The sequence below is a fragment of the Phaenicophaeus curvirostris genome, chromosome 1, assembly GCF_032191515.1.
Source record: "Phaenicophaeus curvirostris isolate KB17595 chromosome 1, BPBGC_Pcur_1.0, whole genome shotgun sequence".
Taxonomy (NCBI): Eukaryota; Metazoa; Chordata; class Aves; order Cuculiformes; family Cuculidae; genus Phaenicophaeus; species Phaenicophaeus curvirostris.
This window is the reverse complement of record NC_091392.1, coordinates 70,573,566-70,594,987: the sequence shown is the minus strand read 5'-3', so window position 1 is coordinate 70,594,987 and position 21,422 is coordinate 70,573,566. Positions and strand designations below refer to the sequence as shown.

General features: G+C 41.8%; 1 protein-coding gene across 4 annotated transcripts in view; it reads right to left on the bottom strand.

Annotated features, from left to right (window-relative positions):
- The window catches only part of BCAT1 (branched chain amino acid transaminase 1), a 79,499-nt gene that overhangs the window by 55,551 nt on the left and 2,526 nt on the right, over positions 1–21,422 (bottom strand). The window contains exons 1-2 of one of the 4 annotated variants that reach the window (XM_069862390.1): positions 19,606–19,717; positions 11,352–11,570 (exon numbers count right to left, since the gene is read on the bottom strand). The exons of 1 other annotated variant lie outside the window; for it this stretch is intronic. In XM_069862390.1, coding sequence (XP_069718491.1) covers positions 11,352–11,492 — 141 coding nt within the window. In that variant the 5' untranslated portion in view covers positions 11,493–11,570; positions 19,606–19,717. Of the gene's footprint in view, positions 1–11,351; positions 11,571–19,605; positions 19,782–21,422 lie in introns of those variants that run through there. 2 more of the 4 variants (XM_069862402.1, XM_069862416.1) reach the window with 2 other exon arrangements.

Here is a 21,422-nt window from a genome sequence, read left to right as displayed (position 1 = left end):
TTCTCTTGAAACAACAACTGATTTTATTGTTATTATTTGAAACACTGGTTTTATTATGTTTAAATAAAAGACAATTCAGATTATAGGAGCACAAATTATTGGTTAAAAAAACTTTAAAATAGAGAAAATACAGAAATGGAAATACTCAGCTAGTCCATCCAAGATTCATATTTTGTAACAATTACAGTTATATCACAGCTTTAAAAGCAGACCAAGCATGTTTCATGAGATTAAATAAATGCAGGACAATGTTGCTAAAGTAAAGTCATTGGACTCGGCAGTCACTGAAAAATGTCTCTAGAAAATAATGCAAAATTTTTACTCAGTTCTTAAATTAATATTTGAATGAGTTCAGTAATGCCTAACTCTTTGTACAAGAAAGCCTGCATCAGTTCACATTGTGGGAATTAGTTGATAAGTTTTGCTGCAGCTGGTGTGCATGTTTAATTATCTTGTCATATAAATCTGTCATGTATCAAGAAATAATATGTAGATGATATCCAGACATGATGCTTAGCTGTCTAACAAGATACAGATAACCTGACGGGAGTCTCCGGACATGGTTGAACACGCCAAAAATATAATGAGAAACCTTGAAGAGATTTGTATACTTTGTTTAAAACTAGTACATGATGCTTAGCTATCTAACAAGATATAGTTGGCAACAATAACCTGACAGGAGTCTCCGGACATGGTTGAATATATTCTTTGTTTAAAACTAGTATATATACTTGCTGTTTTTCGTAGGACCTTATGCCTTTTTTAGAAGGGCATCCAATTCAGCGCTGAATGGTACAATAAAAATATTATTATCTCTGCTTCGAAGACTTTGTCCTTTTTAATATTTTACCAGTGAATGAGTGTTTCTCACAATCTGGGGGCTCGTCCGGGATAAGTGATCCTGTCTCTGCGGGACAGGACAGCGGGAGCGGAGAGGCGCGCCCTGCTGCCTTTAGCAGTCTCCAATCTACTGTCCTGCCCCGACAGGAGCAGCGAACCTTGTCCAGGCGGAGGACTCTCGAAGCAAAGAAGGGAAAAAGGTAATTTAATGAATTAACAGATCTGAATTGCGCGCGGCAGCCGATTAATCCTGTGTACAGGACCCAGGTAAGAAAAGTGACTGTTAAGTACTATCTGGGTGGCTGGGAGAGCGGGACTGAAAGTGTGTGAGTGAGACGCAGGGTTCCTGCGAAGCGATTGTGGAGTCCTTCTAACCGTGGTTCCGTATCTCCGCAAGGAGACTGGCCGGTGAAGGGACAAAGTGAAAGGGTTCCAGGCAAATGGTGTTCCGCGGGAAAAACAGTGTAATGGGAAACAGACTTAGTAAGGGAGAGTCAAAAAGGAGAGAGGAATCTGAGGATCCCTCTTCAAGCATTCCACCCGACAGTCCTTTAGGGGTGATGCTCAGGGAATGGGGGCAAGGTAGCACCCAGGGAAAAGACAAGGGCCATGGCAGATTATAAAGGTATTCTTGAACTGAATTAAATTTGGGGCTAGCCAGGAGACGTCCTGTGCAGTGCTGGTATACCAGGTACTGGAACCCAGAGTATACCTTTGGAAAATTTGAATTTGCAGTGCCGTAGGGACTCTGCAAGAATAATTCAAAGAGCCTTACTGATTGAAAACATACAATTTCTTGGGTTTTGGTAGCAGGGGTTAAAGTTCCCACTGTCTTGGTTTTGGTAGGGGGTGGTTCTGAGTACCTACTAATAATTGTTACAAGAATTGTGTGCCATTTTGGTTTTGAACTCGGAAGGTATAATAAGAAATCGAATACTGATAACTGATTTTAACTTTGGTATACTTCATAAATCTGCGTGTGTGTGCCTGAGACATAGCACTGCTATGAAGCAATTGTGGTTTTGAACTTATGTTGATGGGAGGAGATGAATGAAGTGAGTGTAAGTTTTGTCGTAGAATTTTTATGACTTTGTTGTTAACCTAACACCTGTTGCACAGACAGCATATCAAGAACAGAAACTGGTAAATTATGTCAAGATGAGGGAAATGATGCTTAAAAGTTTTAATAGAGTGCCAGCTATTGATTTATCCAAAATTTGTTGTGTGATTATTTCTGCAGGCAGTTTTATTGTTGTGTGTGTATAACTCAGGAACAATACGCACAGGCTTAATGTGTGTGTGTATATTATGTGTAATAGAAAGTGTGATCAGTGGTGGAAAAGACACATGAAGAGAATGAGAGAGAAAAGGTTTAAATAGTAGTGGTCATTGGTTGTGTGCGACTGTTGAGGAGGTAATAAAGAGACAGCCTGAAGTGGAGAAAAAGAAGGTAAGGTTATCTGATCAAGGTCGAGTGCCCCATTATAAATCAAGGTATGGGGGGGCCAGGACCACACCAGGGTGAAGAGAAGCCACTCCCGGCTGGACAGTAGGCCCCAGACAGTGTTATTACTGCTGGAGGGAAGGACATTTCAAGAGGGAGTGCCCAGCGCCACAAAGAGAAAACAGAACATTCCAAATGGTGGCACGGGATGATCATTTTCAAGACTAGGGGAGTCAGGGGCTCTATTTTCTGGGGTCTAACCATCATATTGAGCCCTTGATAAATTTAAAATTAGGACCCCAGAAAGAAGAATACATATTTTTAGTAGACTCAGCAGTGGAAAGGACAAGTGTTATAAAGATCCCACAAGGATGTAAAACAGGAAGACTTGCAACTAATATAGTTGGAATAAAAGCGGAAGGATTCCCAGTTCCTGTTGTAGAACAAGTAACAGTCCAAGGAAATGACAGAGAAGTTATGGCTGATTTAGTAGTGGTACCAGAGGCAGGAGTGAATTTGCTAGGGAGAGACCTGCAAATTTCATTAGGGATTGGGATAGTCCCACAGGATAATAGAATGGTAGTTCGATTGTTCAAATTAACAATTCAAGATGAGGAAGAGATAGACCCAATAGTTTGGGTTGCAGAGGGAAACAGGGGAGGGTTAAATATACCCCCTTTGAAGGTGGAATTAAGGAAGGAAAGTCAGCCTTTGTGTGTAAAGCAATACCCCATATCACTAGAAGGGAGAAAGGGACTCCAGCCTGTAATTGAAGGGCTATTGAAGGATGGCCTCTTGGAGCCATGTATGTCCTGTTATAATACCCCTATCTTACCAATCAGAAAGAAAGATGGAAATTGGAGATTAGTACAGGATTTAAGGGAATTAAGCAAGATAGTGCAAGCTCGTCACCCGGTTGTGCCCAATCCTTACACACTGTTAAGTAAAATTCCCTATGACCATAAATGGTTCAGTGTAGTAGATCTTAAAGATGCCTTTTGGACTTGCCCTTTGGCATTAGAAAGCCGAGATCTGTTTGCTTTTGAATAGGAGTATCCCACAACAGGGAGAAAGCAACAGTTTTGCTGGACTACCCTGCCCCAAGGATTCACAGAATCCCCCAACCTCTTCGGACAGGTCTTGGAACAAGTCCTTGAGGAAATTACCCTTTCTCCCAGAATCAAACTGCTCCAGTATGTAGATGATCTGTTAGTATCAGGGGAAAAGGAAACAGAAGTTCAATCTGCCACCATTCAGCTATTAAACTTTCTAGGGAAAAAGGGTCTTTGAGTAACAAAACTAAGTTACAGTTTGTGGAAAAGGAAGTAAGGTACTTGGGGCATCTGATTAGTGAAGGGAAGAGGAGAATAAATCCGGAACGAATATCTGGCATTATAGCACCTACCCTTCCAAAGAGCAAAAAGGAGATAAGAAAGGTTTTAGGTTTGCTGGGATATTGCAGACTATGGATTGAAAATTTTAGTCAACATGTTAAGTTTTTATATGAGAAATTACAGGAGGAGACTGAAAGGTACGAGTGGACACAGGAGGAGCAACAGCAATTTAAAGAGTTAAAACAAAAATTAATGCAGGCACCAGTACTGTCCCTCCCCTCTTCGGAAAAGCCGTTTCATTTATACGTAAATGTTGAGAATGGGATTGCTTATGGTGTGTTAGCCCAGATATGGGCGGGGGGGGAGCAAAAGCGACCTGTCCAAATTACTAGATCCAGTTTCACGAGGCTGGCCAACTTGTGTACAGGCAGTAGCGGCCACAGCCTTACTGGTACAAGAAAGTAGAAAGCTGACCTTTGGAGGAGCACTAATTCTGTCCAAACCTCATGTAGTCAGAACGATTTTGAGTCAAAAGTCTGGTATGTGGCTGACAGACTCCAGAATTTTGAAATATGAAGCCATCATAATGGAGAAAGATGATTTGGTCCTGACTACAGACAAAAGCCTCAACCCCTCTCAGTATCTACATGGAGAAACAGCAGAAGAAATGCCTGAATATAACTGTTTAGACATCACAGAGTATCAGTCTGAAGTGCGAGAGGATTTGAGAGAGAAACCTTTACCCGAAGGGGAGAGAGTCTTTATAGATAGGTCATCACGATGCTTAAATGGAAAATGTCACAGTGGGTATGCAATAATAGATGGCATACAGAATAACGTAATAGAAAAAGGGAGACTCCCTAATGTTTGGTCAGCCCAAACGTGTGAGCTATATGCCCTCAAACGAGCTCTGGAATTATTAGAAGGGAAAAATGGTACAATATATACAGATTCCAGATATGTCTTTGGGGTTGTCCATACCTTTGGAAAAATATGGAAGGAACGGGGATTGGTTACCTCCAGGGGAAAGGAACTAGTACATGAACAGTTAATATTGGAGGTACTGGATGCCCTAAGTAAGCCAGAAGAGATTGCAATAGTACATGTAACTGGACACCAAAAGGGGAATACTACAGAAGATAGAGGTAATAGGCTAGCTGATGAGCAGGCAAAAGAAGCAGGACTCAAAGGAGGGGCTACTAGGATGCGAATTTTAATACCTGGTAAAGAAATGTCAGTCAAATTGCCAGTATTTGCAGAAGAAAAGGAGAAGTCTCTCCAAAATATGGGATGTGTAAAAACCCAGGAAGGTAAGTCGATCCTGCCAGATGGGAGACAAATGTTAAACAAAGCAGTTACCAGAGAAATATTATCCAGGCTACATTCAGAAACTCATTGGGGAAGCTCAACCTCTGTGTGATCAGTTTTTAAGACGAATCAGAACTGCCCCAAGGAAAGACTTGGGTGTGTCTCCATACAAAATGCCCCTGTATGGAGTAGTAGAAAGAATAGACTCTGATAAGGGAACACATTTTACTTCTAAGGCCCTGCAATTGATATGTGCAGCCTTGGAAATATGAGCATTAGCGCTTGGAAACAGAACTCTTGGGTACAAAGGCAGACATAAGAGGGTGAACCAATCCCTAAGATCAATGATATGTACCTTAGAGACTACTTGCATGGAATAACTCAATCTCTTGCAGATTTAAGAAAGCGTGGTTTGCTACCCTAAACAGCTCCCCTGGATTTCAGCCTACATCAAATCCAGCCTGGAGACTGGGTCCTAGTTACTCTAGCCCCGACGTGGAAAAGACCTTTCCTGGTATTTCTGACAATGGAAGCAGCCATAAGGACTAAAGAGATGGGGTGGACTCATGCCACTAGAGTGAAGGGACCAGTGGCTCCGCCTTCCAGAGAGTGGACTGTGAATCCTTTGTACAAGCAAAATTGGTTGGCGAAATCTGTAAGGACATTTACCTGTGTTACATATAATAATGGACTAGGTAAACTGAATTAACCACCTGTTGGTACTGTGGACTGTGTTGGAAGTGGCAGCCCTGTGAAAATCTAAAAGGTGATTTCAGGTGTCGCTAAGCCAAGGGCAAGACTGGGTTAGCCTCTGTATTTGCCGCCAAGAAGAATCTAAAACTCCACTGTTGGCTGCAATCCAATAGGCACTGAGTGACGGAGATATATGCTGTACCAGACCTTGGCTTGCAATGGCTGCCTGGACTCTCCTACTTTGGGTTGTGCTCACCTCCAGTTGTACCCCAGGATCTCTAAATGTTACCTATGTTCTAAATGTTACCAATGTCTGCATATTAGAGGGGCTTCCAATCTTAATTGCCACACTCACATAAATAGGTATTGCTATGACTCGTGAAGTTTAACCACTTCTAACTTGGGGAAAATACAATCGTGGGTAGGAAGAAACTTGGGAACAGGAGGAATAAGGCTGGGAATAGGGTGACCTATGGGATAAGAATGGATGTGTTTCACCAAGGAAGGACATTGGGACATATGAAATTGCACATGTCCCAGTGCAGAAATGGAAGTCCATGTTAGATTCTGGATGGTGGGATAATCTCTTGGGGGTAGCTTGGTGGAAAAAAGGTAGGTTTCTTTTTATTGTGTTCATTTGCAGGGTTATTCTTTTTACCATGCCTTATACCATGTTTTATAAGACTGATTTCCAGTGTAGTCGAAGGTATGCAGCTAACCAGCACGTCAATAAATCCACAGATGACAACCCCAGGCCAGAGTGAGATGGCTCAGAAAATTATGGTGTTGAAGAAACAAGACCGAAAGAAAGAAGAACAAGATGAGAAATTACACTCAATATTATGTAAATTAGAGCAAAGCTATGGGCTTCAGCAAAAAATGTAATAAGTAAGAGGGGGTGAATTGTGGGAATTAGTTAATACGTTTTGCTGCAGCTGGTGTGCATGTTTAATTATCTCGTCATATAAATCTGTCATGTATCAAGAAATAATATGTAGATGATATCCAGACATGATGCTTAGCTATCTAACAAGATATAGTTGGCAACAATAACCTGACAGGAGTCTCCGGACATGGTTGAATATATTCTTTGTTTAAAACTAGAATATATACTCGCTGTTTTTTGTAGGACCTTATGCCTTTTTTAGAAGGGCATCCAATTCAGCACTGAATGGTATAATAAAAATATTATTATCTCTGCTTCGAAGACTATGTCCTTCTTAATATTTTACCAGTGAATGAGTGTTTCTCACAACCTGAATGGTAGCAAGGCTAAATATGGTGAAAGACAGCTACTTCTGAAATCCAAGAAGAACGTGTGCTTGACAAATCAGATTATCAAGGGGGCAAGAAGGAAGAAAGTAGTCCACCAGCAACAGAAAACAGATGAATTTGTTGTAACTAACTCTAAGGAAAACCTGACCAGGGATCCATTCAGCTTCAGGCTCAAACTATCCTGCCAGATATTCCAGAAAATTTACAACGTGAGCTGCAAATTGCACTCATACAACATGGAGTCTTAGGTGTGATCCCTCTCAGCTGAAAAATACTGAAAACCTACCACCAGCCCCATCCAATACAGGACATAAAGCAGCTGTACATCTCTGTGTGCTGTCTCTTTATTCAATTGTTAGTACTGTCTTAACACATTTCCTGCACGACCATATAATTCTCCTTCCTATTTTTTCTACAGAAATAGGTAAATACTCTAAAGAAATCCTCTTTGCAAACGGCATCCAAAAGCAATGTGCTTTAACCTTGGTTTCTAAGCCCACTGCTCATACTGTTCTTGTTTGTTAGTCTTCCTATCATCCTTTAGTTGCTCTATCACTCCCCACTGCCTTTCTTCTGTCTTTACCCTCTTGCTCAGTTCACTGACTCTTCCCCTCTTATTGAGGAAAACAGCCTCGTGCTATTAGGGGAAGAGGCAGATGACCTAATGGAGCTCTTCCATCTCTAACTCCTATGAACAGTGTCTCTAAGTGCCCCTTTTGTTGGTTTGTTTGTCTGCTCTAGCATTAATTAGGTTTTAACAAGTGCATTGTTTGCGAGAATGGCATGAAGAAAAACATGTTAAAGCAACCAGCTGGATCTAGTTGACCTATAAATTCATCCGCCTGTTTTCCAACTAGATAGTATCTCATGGCTATGTGATACGGTTATTGCTCAAGCAAAATGAATGAAAATTCTGAAGGTCACCATGGGTTTCTTGTGTTTAGGCTCAGTTCTCACTAATGTGAGATCTTTTACATCCAACTGGCAACAAGAAAGGGTATAAATGGTATGACATACTTTCCCCTAACACTGTAAAGGGCTTTGCTGTTAGCCACAAGGAATTTTGTGCTAATTACGTTTTCTTTAACATTTCTCTTTACTCATGTATCCTATAACGCGGGTACTAAATTAGCACTTTTAAGATTTTAAGGTAAAGTTAACTAGAGCTATGGGATAATTTTTTAAATGCACTTTTTGCCAGCAAAGATGAGCCTAAGCACAATAAAAAAAAATATTCTGCTTATTTCCTTCAAGGAATCATTTATACTGGCTATATTTTTTACCCTGAGACAGCTATACTGGTAGAGTACAAATCTGATTTATGGGTGCATAAAATATAGCTTACAATTTATTTGTGAAATAAGTTGATGGTGGAAACTACATAAAGATTCTGCAGCTGATGCCCAAGGCAAGTGGCTTGATGTACTTATCAAATGATAATGTGAATAACATGAAAACAAACATAGCAGAAACAGATAAAATCATTGTCTGAAGAGTTACTGAGGGTTTAGAACAGTAAACAGACAATTTAGTGCAGGAGACCAAAACTTCTGCAGTTTGCAAATAAATTGTTGTAGACTCCTAGTGGAAAAAAAACACCAAACCACATCAGAGGTGGTGATGGATTCCAAAATGGGAACTGACAAGCTTAAAGAAAAGAGCTAGAAGACAAAAACCTGAATTTAAGCTTCCTGTTTGCAAGGTCCCTCACAACTACAGTGGAAACAGAAAAAACACAGGGTCAGGCCTGAATCACTGGCCTGTTAAGGGGTCATTTGTAGCTATTCTCAGAGTGCTTAGACCGTGTCCCATTAAGTCCATTTTGCACTATAATAAAGGTTTACATAAGACGCTGAGCAATGATGAATCAGACACTGAAAACAAAAGCTCTGAGGGGGGAAAAAAGCAATTGGAGGAGAAAGGAGTTACTTTTTTCACCATAAGCCCTGTATACAGTCCCAGTAGAGATAATACAACAGTAACTCAACAGCTGGCTCTCAAATAACACTAAGTACAATAAAACATTGTGTGACTGTGCATGTGGTTGCTGGTGTGTAAAGGGCAGACGTATGCTGCCTTGATATCACTGCTAGGCCTGATAACTTTGCACGGCTTATTTAATTCACCACTGAGTATCAAATGCCATTGGTGCAAAAGCACAAGAAGCATGACTTTTCTGTGTTGCGTTAGGCTCCTAATGAAGCTGCAGTTTGTTTAGCTGTTAAGTGTCCAACAGATGAAGCTGATAAAGCATGCCAGCAGCATTCTAACCTGGGGATCTGAATGGGGTCACTGCTGTAGATACACTGCCTCACTAGTCAGAGGGCTACTCTTTATAAATGTGCTTCTCCACTATATTGGTTTTTTCAAATGGCTGAGCAAGGTCCCTATTTTTCTTTTGCAGGAAAAAACCCACATGCCCCTATTCTGCCTGGACATTTGGCCACAATGCTGCAGAAGGACCAAGACCTGTGCTCTCAAGGCTTACAGTGGATTGACTCTCTTTAAACAGGTGATGTAAGCTAGGGTAGTTAGAAACAAAACAAAACAAAGCCAAACCAAATAACCAAACCAAAAATAACCAGAAAGACAGGAAGCTTTTTTCAGAGGTGCTGCAAATACTGTGTTTTCTCTTGAATTCTGATGGTGAGCTGGTCTGTATGACACTTGCAGCTATTTTACTGTTTGTTTCAGATAAGAAACTGAGAGCTTCATTATCTATAAGCTTTAAACAAATATTCTCACTGTAATACCTGGAAGTCTTAAAAACTAATACTGTCTCTACAGACATAACAACTAAACGAAGGAACATATAAATATTTGTCTCTTCTATGGACAGAAAATCTAGGCATAGATTGTCCCACTGGCATAGCTCACCCTGGCTGGCAGAAGTTTCAGAGAATTTACTGAGAGGTGACAGAACAGGAACTAAAGCTACAGTTCCTCTTCCTTAAAGAGACATATTCATCAGATCTGTTACAGCTCTTCTCAAGGAAGAAGAACAATTATAAATGATTGATGTGGTTTCGCCTGTGAACTCTACTCACAGCTATGCCCTACGCAAGCTTCTTGCACAACAGCGCACAGAAAAAGGCTGCAGAAGACCTGCCTATACTAGCTCCAGTGGGTTTTAAAACTGGCATAATTAGTTTGAACTAACAGGATATCTCTCCCTGGCTTTTACCAAAGACTGGGTTATATCCTTGTCACGTGTCTTTGGCTGTATGTTCAAACACTGCCTTAATTTGATTTAACTGGACACAATTCAACAGATTAGAAAGGAAGCTGAAGCTTTCCTCTTGATGTAAAGGGCACCAGGTATAAAGCTAAGCTGCAGGGAAAAACCTTGGAACCTGTTTCAAGACAGCACCTACAATGCTGCTCGTGTCCTTGTGCAGATTAACAACAAACTACAGAGAGAGGGAACATATCTGCGTGATAGACATCCATCTCAGAATATGGTAGGAACTTACCTTGCTTTAGTCTCTACAAGTTTCAGTGGGTGCAACAAAACGTTGTAAACATAATCCACCACATCCCACAAATGTAAATATTCCCATGGAAATTTACTAACAAGCCAAGAAAAACAGGGCACAACTTCAGTGTCATTGTAACAATGTCACCGGTAACTTCCTTGAATGTGGAAAACCATGAAGATAACAGCCATAAGAAGCTGCCTTTCTTGATGATGTCTGCTCAAAAGACGTAAAAGTATTTTAAATAAATGACAAAGGCAGATAATCCACCTACTTAGTATATATTCAGCTGTGTAACTACCCTAAGACAGGGAAAAATCATGTATTATAACACTCCAAAATTTTGGAGTTGCGTTAAAGCTACCCTAGGCATCCTTTCTAAATACCCTGCGAGCAAGCCCTTCACCTGAAATCCCCTCTCATTTGTTGACAGTGCCCAGAGCAAACTGGATTCTGCTCAGGGAATTCAAGAGCAAAATAGCACTCAGCACATTAAAAGTGGCCTTGAAAAAGTATGGTAACAGATGAGGTATTTGTAGAGGTGTCAGCATCAAGCATGCACTAAGCACGCAAAGCAAACAGAGGCCCTTTGCCAAAATTATAGCATGGTAAAAGGTCGTCACAAATCAAGAGTGATACAGTCTCTATTAGAAAAATGATAACTTTGAAATGCTAAGAAGTGGCACTTGTAATGGAGATAATAAACAGGCCTATGACATGTAATGTAGGCTTGTCTTCTTACAGCTCGACATCTGTATCAATGATCAACCAACCCTGTCCAGCTGAATAAATCTAAATTGACAAACAACTTATTTATAACACCCTCGTGCACCAAGAGTTTCGCCCACAGTCAACCCACGTGAATATCAATGCTCTTGACTATAACATCTCTGTCATTTCTGAATTTATGAAGATACTCTTAAGCATCTTAAAATGGTTTAGTATTGGATCTGATTTGTCTACAGTTGAAATTCAGTTGACCTGGAAAAGGCAGGACGAAACATTAATTTTATATGTATTTTGCAATAAATGTTTTACCCAATTGTCATGATGAAAACATTTCTGGCTACAGCAAAACAACTTAAAAGAAGATCCAAAAGGAAACAATTGTAAATGCAGCATTTTCTGCTTAATGGAGAACCAGAAAGGAATACTGATGTTACTGAATTTCTGTCTCTAGGCGTCAGGAGTGGAGTCAACCTGTAAATGCTAAAAATAATTTCTGAAATGGTGTTGAAAGACAAAGGTTAATATTAAAAAAATTATTGTCTCATATTTACATTTGCCAATATGAGAAAAAGTATAGACTACAGAACTTGTCTTTGTATTTATAAAGCACTATGTCATGCTGAGGATGAAGCCTGCGCCATGGACTGGGCCACAGCACAGCATCAGCTTTAGAAAAAAAGGACAGCAGTTAGAAGGATATAGGAAGAAGAAGAACTGAACTGAACCAAATACAGTCAAACAACCCGATGGACTTCCTTTATGGTTACAGAAACAAATCAATTCCAGGCACGGGAAACTTTGTTTTATTTGCCTCCCAAACTGCAATTCTTGTTGGTACTGACAAATAATTGGGTTTAAGACAGAGACTACAGCTAAGGTCCCATGCATATATAAATGGGTTACAACATATCTAACCACCATACTTGCTTAAAAAGCAAGTACTCATGATGGATAAATGCCTCAAATACATGAGCATGTGAATTAAATTATATTTTTTCTGCCTGCATGCATGTATATATGCAAATGTGGCAAAGATTTTACCTATGTAGCCGCTGTATGCTATAAAACTCTATGTTGCAACTACTACTTCATGTTCTGCAACAAATAAACTTGGCTTATTTTACATTTTTATACTACTACACAACTATTCTTTTTTTTATAGCTCTTACCCCCTCTACTTCAGGCAATACTTTCTAGCAATTAGGAAGGGGTTTTTTCCCGTGTTTGTAAGTAGGCACTGCCACAGTACACGGCAGGATTCAGAAGGACTTGGAGGTTTGACTTTTTAACATTACCGCTGATTGCAACCTTGGTAATTTGATAATCTTAATAAATCTTGATGTTCTGTTCTCAAAAATTATTATGGTACTTCCAAATGTTTTAAATATAGAGATCCTATTAAAAAAATACTTATGCTTTTAATTCATCCAGGATCAGCAACACACCCTGTCTACCTGTTTCCTCAAATTTTAAAATCAAGGATCTAAAAACCTGCATCACACATTTTCTAAGAAACTTACTTAACAACTAGCCTGCTAAATATGTTGAGGATACTGCAAGTATTAAAATTTGACATAAAGATTTTTCCACACATTGTTTTTATTAAGAATTTCCTTTATTTTACTGGATGGTGAGAAACTCAATGCATTAACAGAAATTGTACTATTTTAATTTTTGATTTTAAGTGGACTTGATGTGATTTTTAATGAATCACATGATGATATGCAGTTGTATAAAACCTTATGAATTAATAAATTCTGTTGTAAGAGTAGAACATGCAATTCTGTATGGTATATTTACATATTAAATTTAAGATACAATAATTTAAAGCCTGCATTCCAAAAAATGCAAAAAGGTCTCCTTTATTGTCAGTGCTCTGTATAGTTTTGTCAGTCTTTTATTTTCAAGGAAAAAAAACCACAAATTAGAAAATTTAGTATCAAATATTACAGAAGTGAAAACTACTAGACAAAACCTTTTCAAAGGTTCTAAGAATTCTAACAGTGCATTGAACTTTACAGTCAGCAAATGTAGTCAGTTGCATTGAAAAGAAGTAAAAAGATTGTGTGAATTAATTTCACAACCAAAACCAAGCTGTTACCTATTTAAAAAGCCAGCAGTATTATAAAAACTTCAACCTTAAAAAAAAATACATATATATATATATATTTGAATCCCTGAGATATCCCCTTAACTATCCCTCAATATTAGTAACTTCCCTAGAAGTTCTGACGTACTTCTTCCCTGCCTATGGCAAGTGCCTACCAGCACAATAATCCTTGTTCAAAGAATTATTCTTAAAAAACTTGGTAAGAAAAGAAAGAAAATAGACAAGGAAAACCAGGCTGTGTTCTGATTGTGAGACAAAGTACTAGCCTGGCCCTCCAATGCAGAAAAGGAGGTACAGGGCTTAGAGCGAGCTGTTGAGAATGTGGGAAAGAGAGGTACAGTCCTCTTTCCTGGCTCAGTGGTAGGCACGCTGATGGAGTATTGATAAACCTCACCATAGATCCTAATGAGGTAATTAAAGCAAGAAGGCTCAGGTACAGGACATAAACAAACAAATGAAGAAAAAACCCTCAAAAATTCCCAACTAACAAGCTCCAAAGTGTCCAAATAAAGCAGCATTCTTGTGAAAAGACTTGCAGCAATATTACTGTTCAGCCTCTTCTGTTAAGCACTTGGGAGTTCCTCAAGATAATAAAGAAGAGCAAAATATTACTACTATATTGGCAAGTTAAAGAAATTACCTCCTGCAAAGAAACCTGCCTACACTGGCGACTTTAAAGACTGTCTTTGCAAAAAGCTCTTTGTACTGTTAAAAGCCTTACTAAGCAGAGCTCTGGAGAAATATGTACTGATCCACACTATTGTGTCAAAGACTAAGACTGGATTAAAAAAACCTCAATAATTCTTAGTTCAGAAGGTTTTTTTTCCAGTACTACAGGGAAATCCAGGCTGGAAGGGGCCTCAGAAGATCTCTAGTTCACCTTCCTGCTGAAAGCTTGGAGCTTAGGACAGGTTTCTCAAGGCTTGGGTCCTGTGAACTCCCAAGGATGGAAACTTCACAGCCTTTCTTGGCAACCCATTCCATTACCTAATTGTCTTTGAGGGAAGAATGTTTTCCTTACATCAAGTTTGAACCTTTTTTGTTTCAAAAAAGGACCCCTGTGACAACAGGGACCCCTGTGACAACAGTCCGAATAAAATTAAACAAGTGGATATGACTTGTGTAGCACTGATCTCTCTGAATGCTATTGGAAGTTAATACAGCTAGAACCTTGTGGAATTAAACCTTATTCATATACCAGGAAAACTAATGTATTTTCTGTGTGTACTATGAATGTCCTTATCAAAATACTGTGGGAAACGCTGTAATAAGCAAACTGAATTAGCAATTGTTGTGTACCTACCGAGAAGTCATATGCTACACTTCATTAATGCATCAGGTATGCTCCAAAATAAAACTTGGAACACAGTGCAGACCTCAAGGGAAGAAAGTAAATGAGTAACTCTGTTGGAAGGGTATCATGACATTAGTTTGTAAAAACAAGAATAAACTATGGGCCAAGATGAAAAAAAGACAGATGGGTAAAACTTCTTGATCATTTTAAAGACAGATTCACTTATTTAATTCATGTTAATTCTTTTGGACCATTTGACATACACATCAAAGAGAAATACTAGGCCTTTCCATAAGCATAATACTGGATTTTCATCAGCAATAGCATATGGTAATATTTGCTAAACTGCCCTTCTACAACAGGTGCTCTATTTTATGAGGTCATATTGCCTGTCCCTTTAATGTATAAAGTCATAAAGTAATGAAATGGTTTCCAAGGTAAATGGGACCATCTATTCACTTCATCCTATGTAAGAACTGGAGGCATCAAGTTGCAAGCATTTAAGTGACTATATATAACAAATAACTTAATGCCTGAGTATCGCTGAAATTCAGATATTCAGGAGGAAGGCTGTGCATTTAATCTTTACATTACAGCCATTGTGGCACTTGGATAGCCACAATTTGTTACCAAATCGTAGAATGGTTTGGGTTGAAAGGGGCCTTAAAGATCACCCAGCTCCAACCCCACTGCCATAGGCAGGGAGACGTCCCACTAGATAAGGCCACCCAAGGCCCATCCAGCCTGGCCTTGAACACCTCCAGGGATGGGGTGTCCACAACTTCCCCAGAGAAACCTGTGCCAATGCCTCACAACCCTCATCGTGAAAAGTTTCTTCCTTATGCCTAGTCTAAATCTTCCCCTCTCCAATTTAAAGCCATTGACCCCTGTCCTACTACTACATGCCTTTGTAAAAAGTCCCTCCTCAGCTTTCGCATACCCCCACTTCAGGTACTGAAAGGCCATTATAAGGTCACCCCGGAACCTTCTCATCTCCAGGCTGAGCAGCCCAAACTCTCTCAGCCTGTCCTCATAGCAGAGGTCCTCCAGCCCTTTGATCATTTTTGTGGACCCATTCCAGCTGTTCCATACCCTTCTTATGTTGAGGATTCCAGAACTGGACACAATACTCCAGGCAGGGTCTCACAAGCCTGGAACAGAGGGGCAGAATCATCTCCCTTGACCTGCTGGCTACAATTTTGATGAAGCTCAGGAAACGGTTGGCCTTCTGGGCTGTGAATGCACATTGCCAGCTCATGTTGAGCTTCACATGAACCAGCTACCACCAAGTCCTTCTCTGCAGGGCAGCTCTCAATCACATCATCCCCCAGCCCGTATTGAAACTGCAGATTGCCCTGACCCAGGTATAAGACCTTGCACTTGACTCTGTTGATCCTCATGCGGTTCACACAGCTTCTGCACTTCTCCATGCTTCTCCACTTTTCCAGCTTGTCCAGGTCCCTCTGGATGACGTCCCATCCTTCCAGTGTGGCAACTGCACCCCTCAGCTCGGTGTCATCTGCCAGCTTGCTCAATCTTGCCATCTATGTCATTGATGAAGATATTAAACAGCACTGGACCCAGTACTGACCCATGAGGGACACCACTTGTCACGTACATCCATTTGGACTTTGAGCCATTGACCACTACTCTCTGAATATGACCATCCAACCAGTTTCTTATCCACCAAACTGTCCACCCATCAAATCCACATCTCTCCAATTTAGAAAGATGTTGTGGGAGACCGTGTCAAAGGCTTTAGAGAAGTCCAGATGGATCACAAATGTTGGTTTTCCTGTGTCCACTGCTGTGGTTACCCCATCATAGAAAGCTACTAAGTTGGTCATACAGGACTTGCCCTTGATGAAGCCATGCTGGCTGCCACTAATCACCTCCATGTCCTCCATGTGCTTTCTCCTGTCTTCTAGGAGGATCTTGTCCATGATCTTCCCAGGCACAGAGGTGAGGCTGACAGGTTGTTTATTCTCAGGTCATCTTTTCTACCCTTTTTAAAAATGAGGATAATGTTACCCTTCTTCCAGTCACCAGGGACTTCTCCTGATTGCAATGACTTTTCAAATATTTAGTACAGTAGAGTACATAACATGTCACTGTGGTGACATGAAGATGCCAAGCCTCTTGTGCATTACCTAAGAAGGCTAATTGTACTAATTTTCTAAGCAGAATTTATTCCTTGGCTCCTTCATTCTAACACTGAAGGTCCTGTTGTCAAATATACTCATAATCTGCTGTTTGCTATACATTTAGCTATAATTATTCATTTAAGAAAATGGTTTAACATAATGGAGCGCTGTGTACAGCTCTGGAGCCCTCAGCACAGGACAGACATGGACCTGTCAGAGCAGGTCCAAAGGAAGGCCACAAAAATGATCAGAGGGATGCAACAGCTCTCCTATGAGGAAAGGCTGAGAGAGCTGGCGTTGTCAGCCAGGAGAAGAGAAGGCTCTAGGGAGACCTTATTGTGTCCTTTCACTGTTTGCAGGGGTCCTATAAGAATGATGAGGACAAACTTTTCAGCAGGGCATGGTGGAGGCCAAGCGGTAATGGTTTTAAATGAAGACAGTGGACTTAGACTCAATATAGAGATGATTTCTGTTTTACAATGATGGTGGTGAAGCATGGGCACATGTTGCCCAGAGAGGTGGTAGAAGCCCCATCCCTGGAAGCATTCAAGGTCAGGTTGGACCAGGCTCCGAGCAACCTGACCTAGCTGAAGATTTCTTTGCTCACTGCAGGGCCGGGGGTAGACTAGATGACCTTTAAAGGTCCCTTCCAACCCAAATCATTCTATGATTCTATTAAGTAATGAAAAAACATCTGTTACAACTCTTTAGCATGTCCACACCAAATAAATGGTTTTCAAATTGCTGAACAAATTCAGAATAACTGAGTACTTACACAATTAATGAGCTGATTTACCTCCTTTCCTAGCATTGCCCTCTCAGGGATACATTCTTCACTAGTGAATGCCCTCTGATTTTCACCTATCAAATTAAACCAAGGATATGGTCTATGGACTAGTTTAGCAAGAGGTCAACTGTGTTAAAGCTACCTAATGATTTTGCAACCTGTGACTTTGCAGCAGATTTTTATACTCAGTCTCCATGGGGAAAATCAGAATATCCACTGGATCACACAGTGCTAGGAGTGCTAGGCCTGTCAGTAATAAATAGTGCAGTAGGTACACAAGGCAAGACTGCAGAAACCAGAGGCATAATTCATTCCTTATACATAACATTCCTTTAAACATGCCTGAAAGAGCAAGTTGAGGTTGGGCTGGAATTGGTTCAAGGAGAAAGGGAGGTTTGTGACTGAAAGAAGGAACTGATTAAGGAGGAGATGAAGGGATAAGGATCTGTAATAGTGCTGATACCTTTATAAATTTATTGGACTTTGCATAACTATCATGTTACTCAAATGGCAATTCTCTCCACTTTTGATACATGCTCTACAAATACACAGTGACAGATATAACCCTGAAGAGCTTACAGTCTGAACAGATAAGGCAAATAAAGGGTAAAGTGCTCAGACAGAACTGACTTGCCCGAGGCTACAGCACTTGAAAGTGACAAGAGGGTATTTCTATTGCTATTGCTGTAGCTATTGCTTATGCTGTCTTTTCCACAGGAAAAATACAAAGTTAGGTTTGGCGGAAGTGAGAAAATCTCAATAGGATGTCAGCACTACTTTAGGCAAACAGGCAGGTAGATCTATGGCTTGCCAGCTACTTTTTTTTTTTGTATGGGCATGCCAGAGCATTACTGCCAGGGGCTGGATAACACCCCGGAGACCTGAGTCACGTCATCTTCCCTAAACACACAACAAGCATATCAAAAGTGATAGAAAGCATGACAGTCTGTCTTACTCCTTGATGCACTTGCACTCTGTTCCTACGTATTCTGGCTGGGGCAGCTTCTTGGGTATTTTCCCTGAGCAGCTTCAGATCATTTTTCTGCCACTCTTGGGTTGCAGAAAGTGTAAACAGGACTCATTAGAGCCTCCTGTGGGTCCTCCAGAGAACTCAACCATTCCAGCCCTGCCATGATCAGTAGCACCTACATCACCGCTAGACCCACTCAAGAGACAGTCATGTTGATGAGAACTAGTAAGGGATGAGAGTAACACTTGTCATCAACACCAGAGAGGAGCTGGAGAAAACACCTGCCAGTCACATACCTGTTGTGCTCCTATTCCATCCGTTATAGTTACCCAAGGAAAGCAAATAACTCAGTCTTTTTTTAACTCAGATGTTAACTTTGGCATCAGGCTGTGGCTGTGAAGTTCACAGTCAGCCCAGCGCAGACCTTCAAAACCCAACAATTATTCTTAGTGCAGCTGTTCCACAGGGTATAAAGTTGCTCTGATGTTCCCTTGGTCTAACTGAAGAGCACCCATGCTATCTCTCTGCCCTTTGTCTCGACAAGGAAGACTTCTTTTTAATCCCCAGATCAGCCTCACTAAGCAGAAGAACATAAACATGACATTTTTAAAGGATAGTTCCTACAGATGCTCATCGCTCACGTTAGTGTTCACTACCACCAATTCTTCTTCCATTATTTAAAGTTATTTCTGAAATTACTCAAAACCTCTAAGTACATGCTACTGGGTTTTACCCATAGTCTATTTTAGTACAATGGCAGACATACAACCCATAATAAACTCATAGGCATAAAAAGGCACGATGCCTGCCAGGAGATCATACGCTTTGCAGCTTTTTCTTTTTAATCATTAAGAGTCCCACGTTACAAATAAACAGTAAGAAATTTCCCCCCCAGAAGACATTATACACCTTCCCTTCCCCCCGTCCTTCTCCCTCCTGACCCATTATTTCTGTTCCACGCACGCTGTCTGCGATGAAAGAGCACGGGAAGAGGAAGAATCACACACATCCTGCTTCTCAGTCTCAAACGAGAAAGCTCTGGGGGACACGCACCGCTTCGCAAAGCACAAATAATAAGCGAGGGCACTGAAATCTGCGAGCACAAATCAGTAAAGTGCCGCCGAGGAGCAGTCCCCCCGCTACTCCGCATCCACCGCGGGACGGACGAGGGCGTTTCGGCAGGAAAACCCACGCCGCTTACCTTCATCATGCTGGCGAACGGGGTTTTATCTCCCTGCGGCGGCGGAACGGGCTTTTCCTCTGGGGCAGCGCTCGCCCTGGAGCCGCGGGGCGCGGATGCTGCGGATGCTGCGGATGCGGTGGATGCTGTGGATGCGGTGGATGCGGTGGATGCTGCGGATGCTGCAGCCGCCGCCGCTCGCGGGCTCCGATTGCATCAGCGGGGAGGGCGGCGGAGGGGCGGCGGGTCGCCCCGCCTCGCCGCTGCCCGCGGGCACGCACACCGCCCGCTCCCCACCCGCTCCTGGGAAAGCCACCGCAGCCACGGGTCGGGCCCAGCGCCGCCACCCGGGGCAGCGCGGCTGGAACGTGTCCCCCTGCCGAGCAGGGACAATTCGAGGCTTGTACCGATGTTTATGCTGAGGTTAACGCGTTCTTCTTACTCCTCTCCCTCGACGGGCATTAAGAAACTCATCGTTTTCAGTCTCTGAGTCATTTCCTTCGTCTTGTGTCCAAGTTGTCTGACACACCGAACAACTCGCGGTGCATCCCTCCCTTTGGCTCCCTCGCTGCCAGCCCTACCGCCTGCCCCTGCACGACTTAGAATCATAGACTCATAGAATAACCAGGTTGGAAGAGACCCACCGGATCATGAGTCCAACCATTCCTATCAAACACTAAACCATGCCCCTTAGCACCTCGTCCACCTTAAACACCTCCAGGGAAGGTGAATCAACCACCTCCCTGGGCAGCCTGTTCCAGTGCCCAATGACCCTTTCTGTGAATTTTTTTTTCCTAATGTTCAGCCTAAACCTCCCTGGTGGAGCTTGAGGCCATTCCCTCTTGTCCTGTTCCCTGTCACTTGGGAGAAGAGGCCAGCACCCTCCTCTCCACTTGTGCCAACTCCTTCAGCGCTGGCAGGGAAGACAGGAGGGCCCCACACAACCCCTTTCATTTGAAGCCAGCTGGGACTGCCAGATGTTTCACAATGGGGCTTTGCATCTTCCTGCTGCTAACCGGTGCCTAGTCCATGCTGAAGTCCACGTAGTTACACTTCCACAGCTCTCCGTACCTCAGCTGGCCATCTAACAGCCAGCTGGCACATGCCACCATGTCTCTGATTGCTGCACGTAGGTGCCCGGCAAGCGGGTGATCAGCACCTGAAAACTGTTAAGAACAACCCCAAGTATATGGAGGATTAATTAGGACTAAGATCAAGCATGAAGCTGCTACCAAGCATTCTAGAATAAACATTATTAAAAAGACAGGTTTTCCGAGCTAGACATATGGCACAACGAATCTTGAATGTGTGAGAAGGCCAGGCTGGGAAAAAAACACCTGGGAGTAACTGAACTGGAGATATGACTGAAAACAGTGTAGAATAGACAAAACCAATAACATCCTGTTTATCTGAAGTTCTGAAGCTGAAGAACTAAAGATCTGCCTGAATGAAAGAAGCCAGTAGTAGTATAAGTATAAAATCATAGAATAACCAGGTTGGAAGAGACCACCGGATCATCGAGTCCAACCATTCCTATCAATCACTAAACCATGGCCCTCAGCACCTCATCCACCCGTCCCTTAAACACCTCCAGGGAAGGTGAATGAACCACCTCCCTGGGCAGCCTGTTCCTGTGCCCAATGACCCTTTCTGTGAAAATTTTTTCCTAATTTTCAGCCTAAACCTCCCCTGGCAGAGCTTGAGGCCATTCCCTCTTGTCCTGTCCCCTGTCACTTGGGAGAAGAGGCCAGCTCCTTCCTCTCTACAATCTCCTTTCAGGTAGTTGTAGAGAGCAGTGAGGTCTCCCCTCAGCCTTCTCTTCTCCAGATAGTAGTACT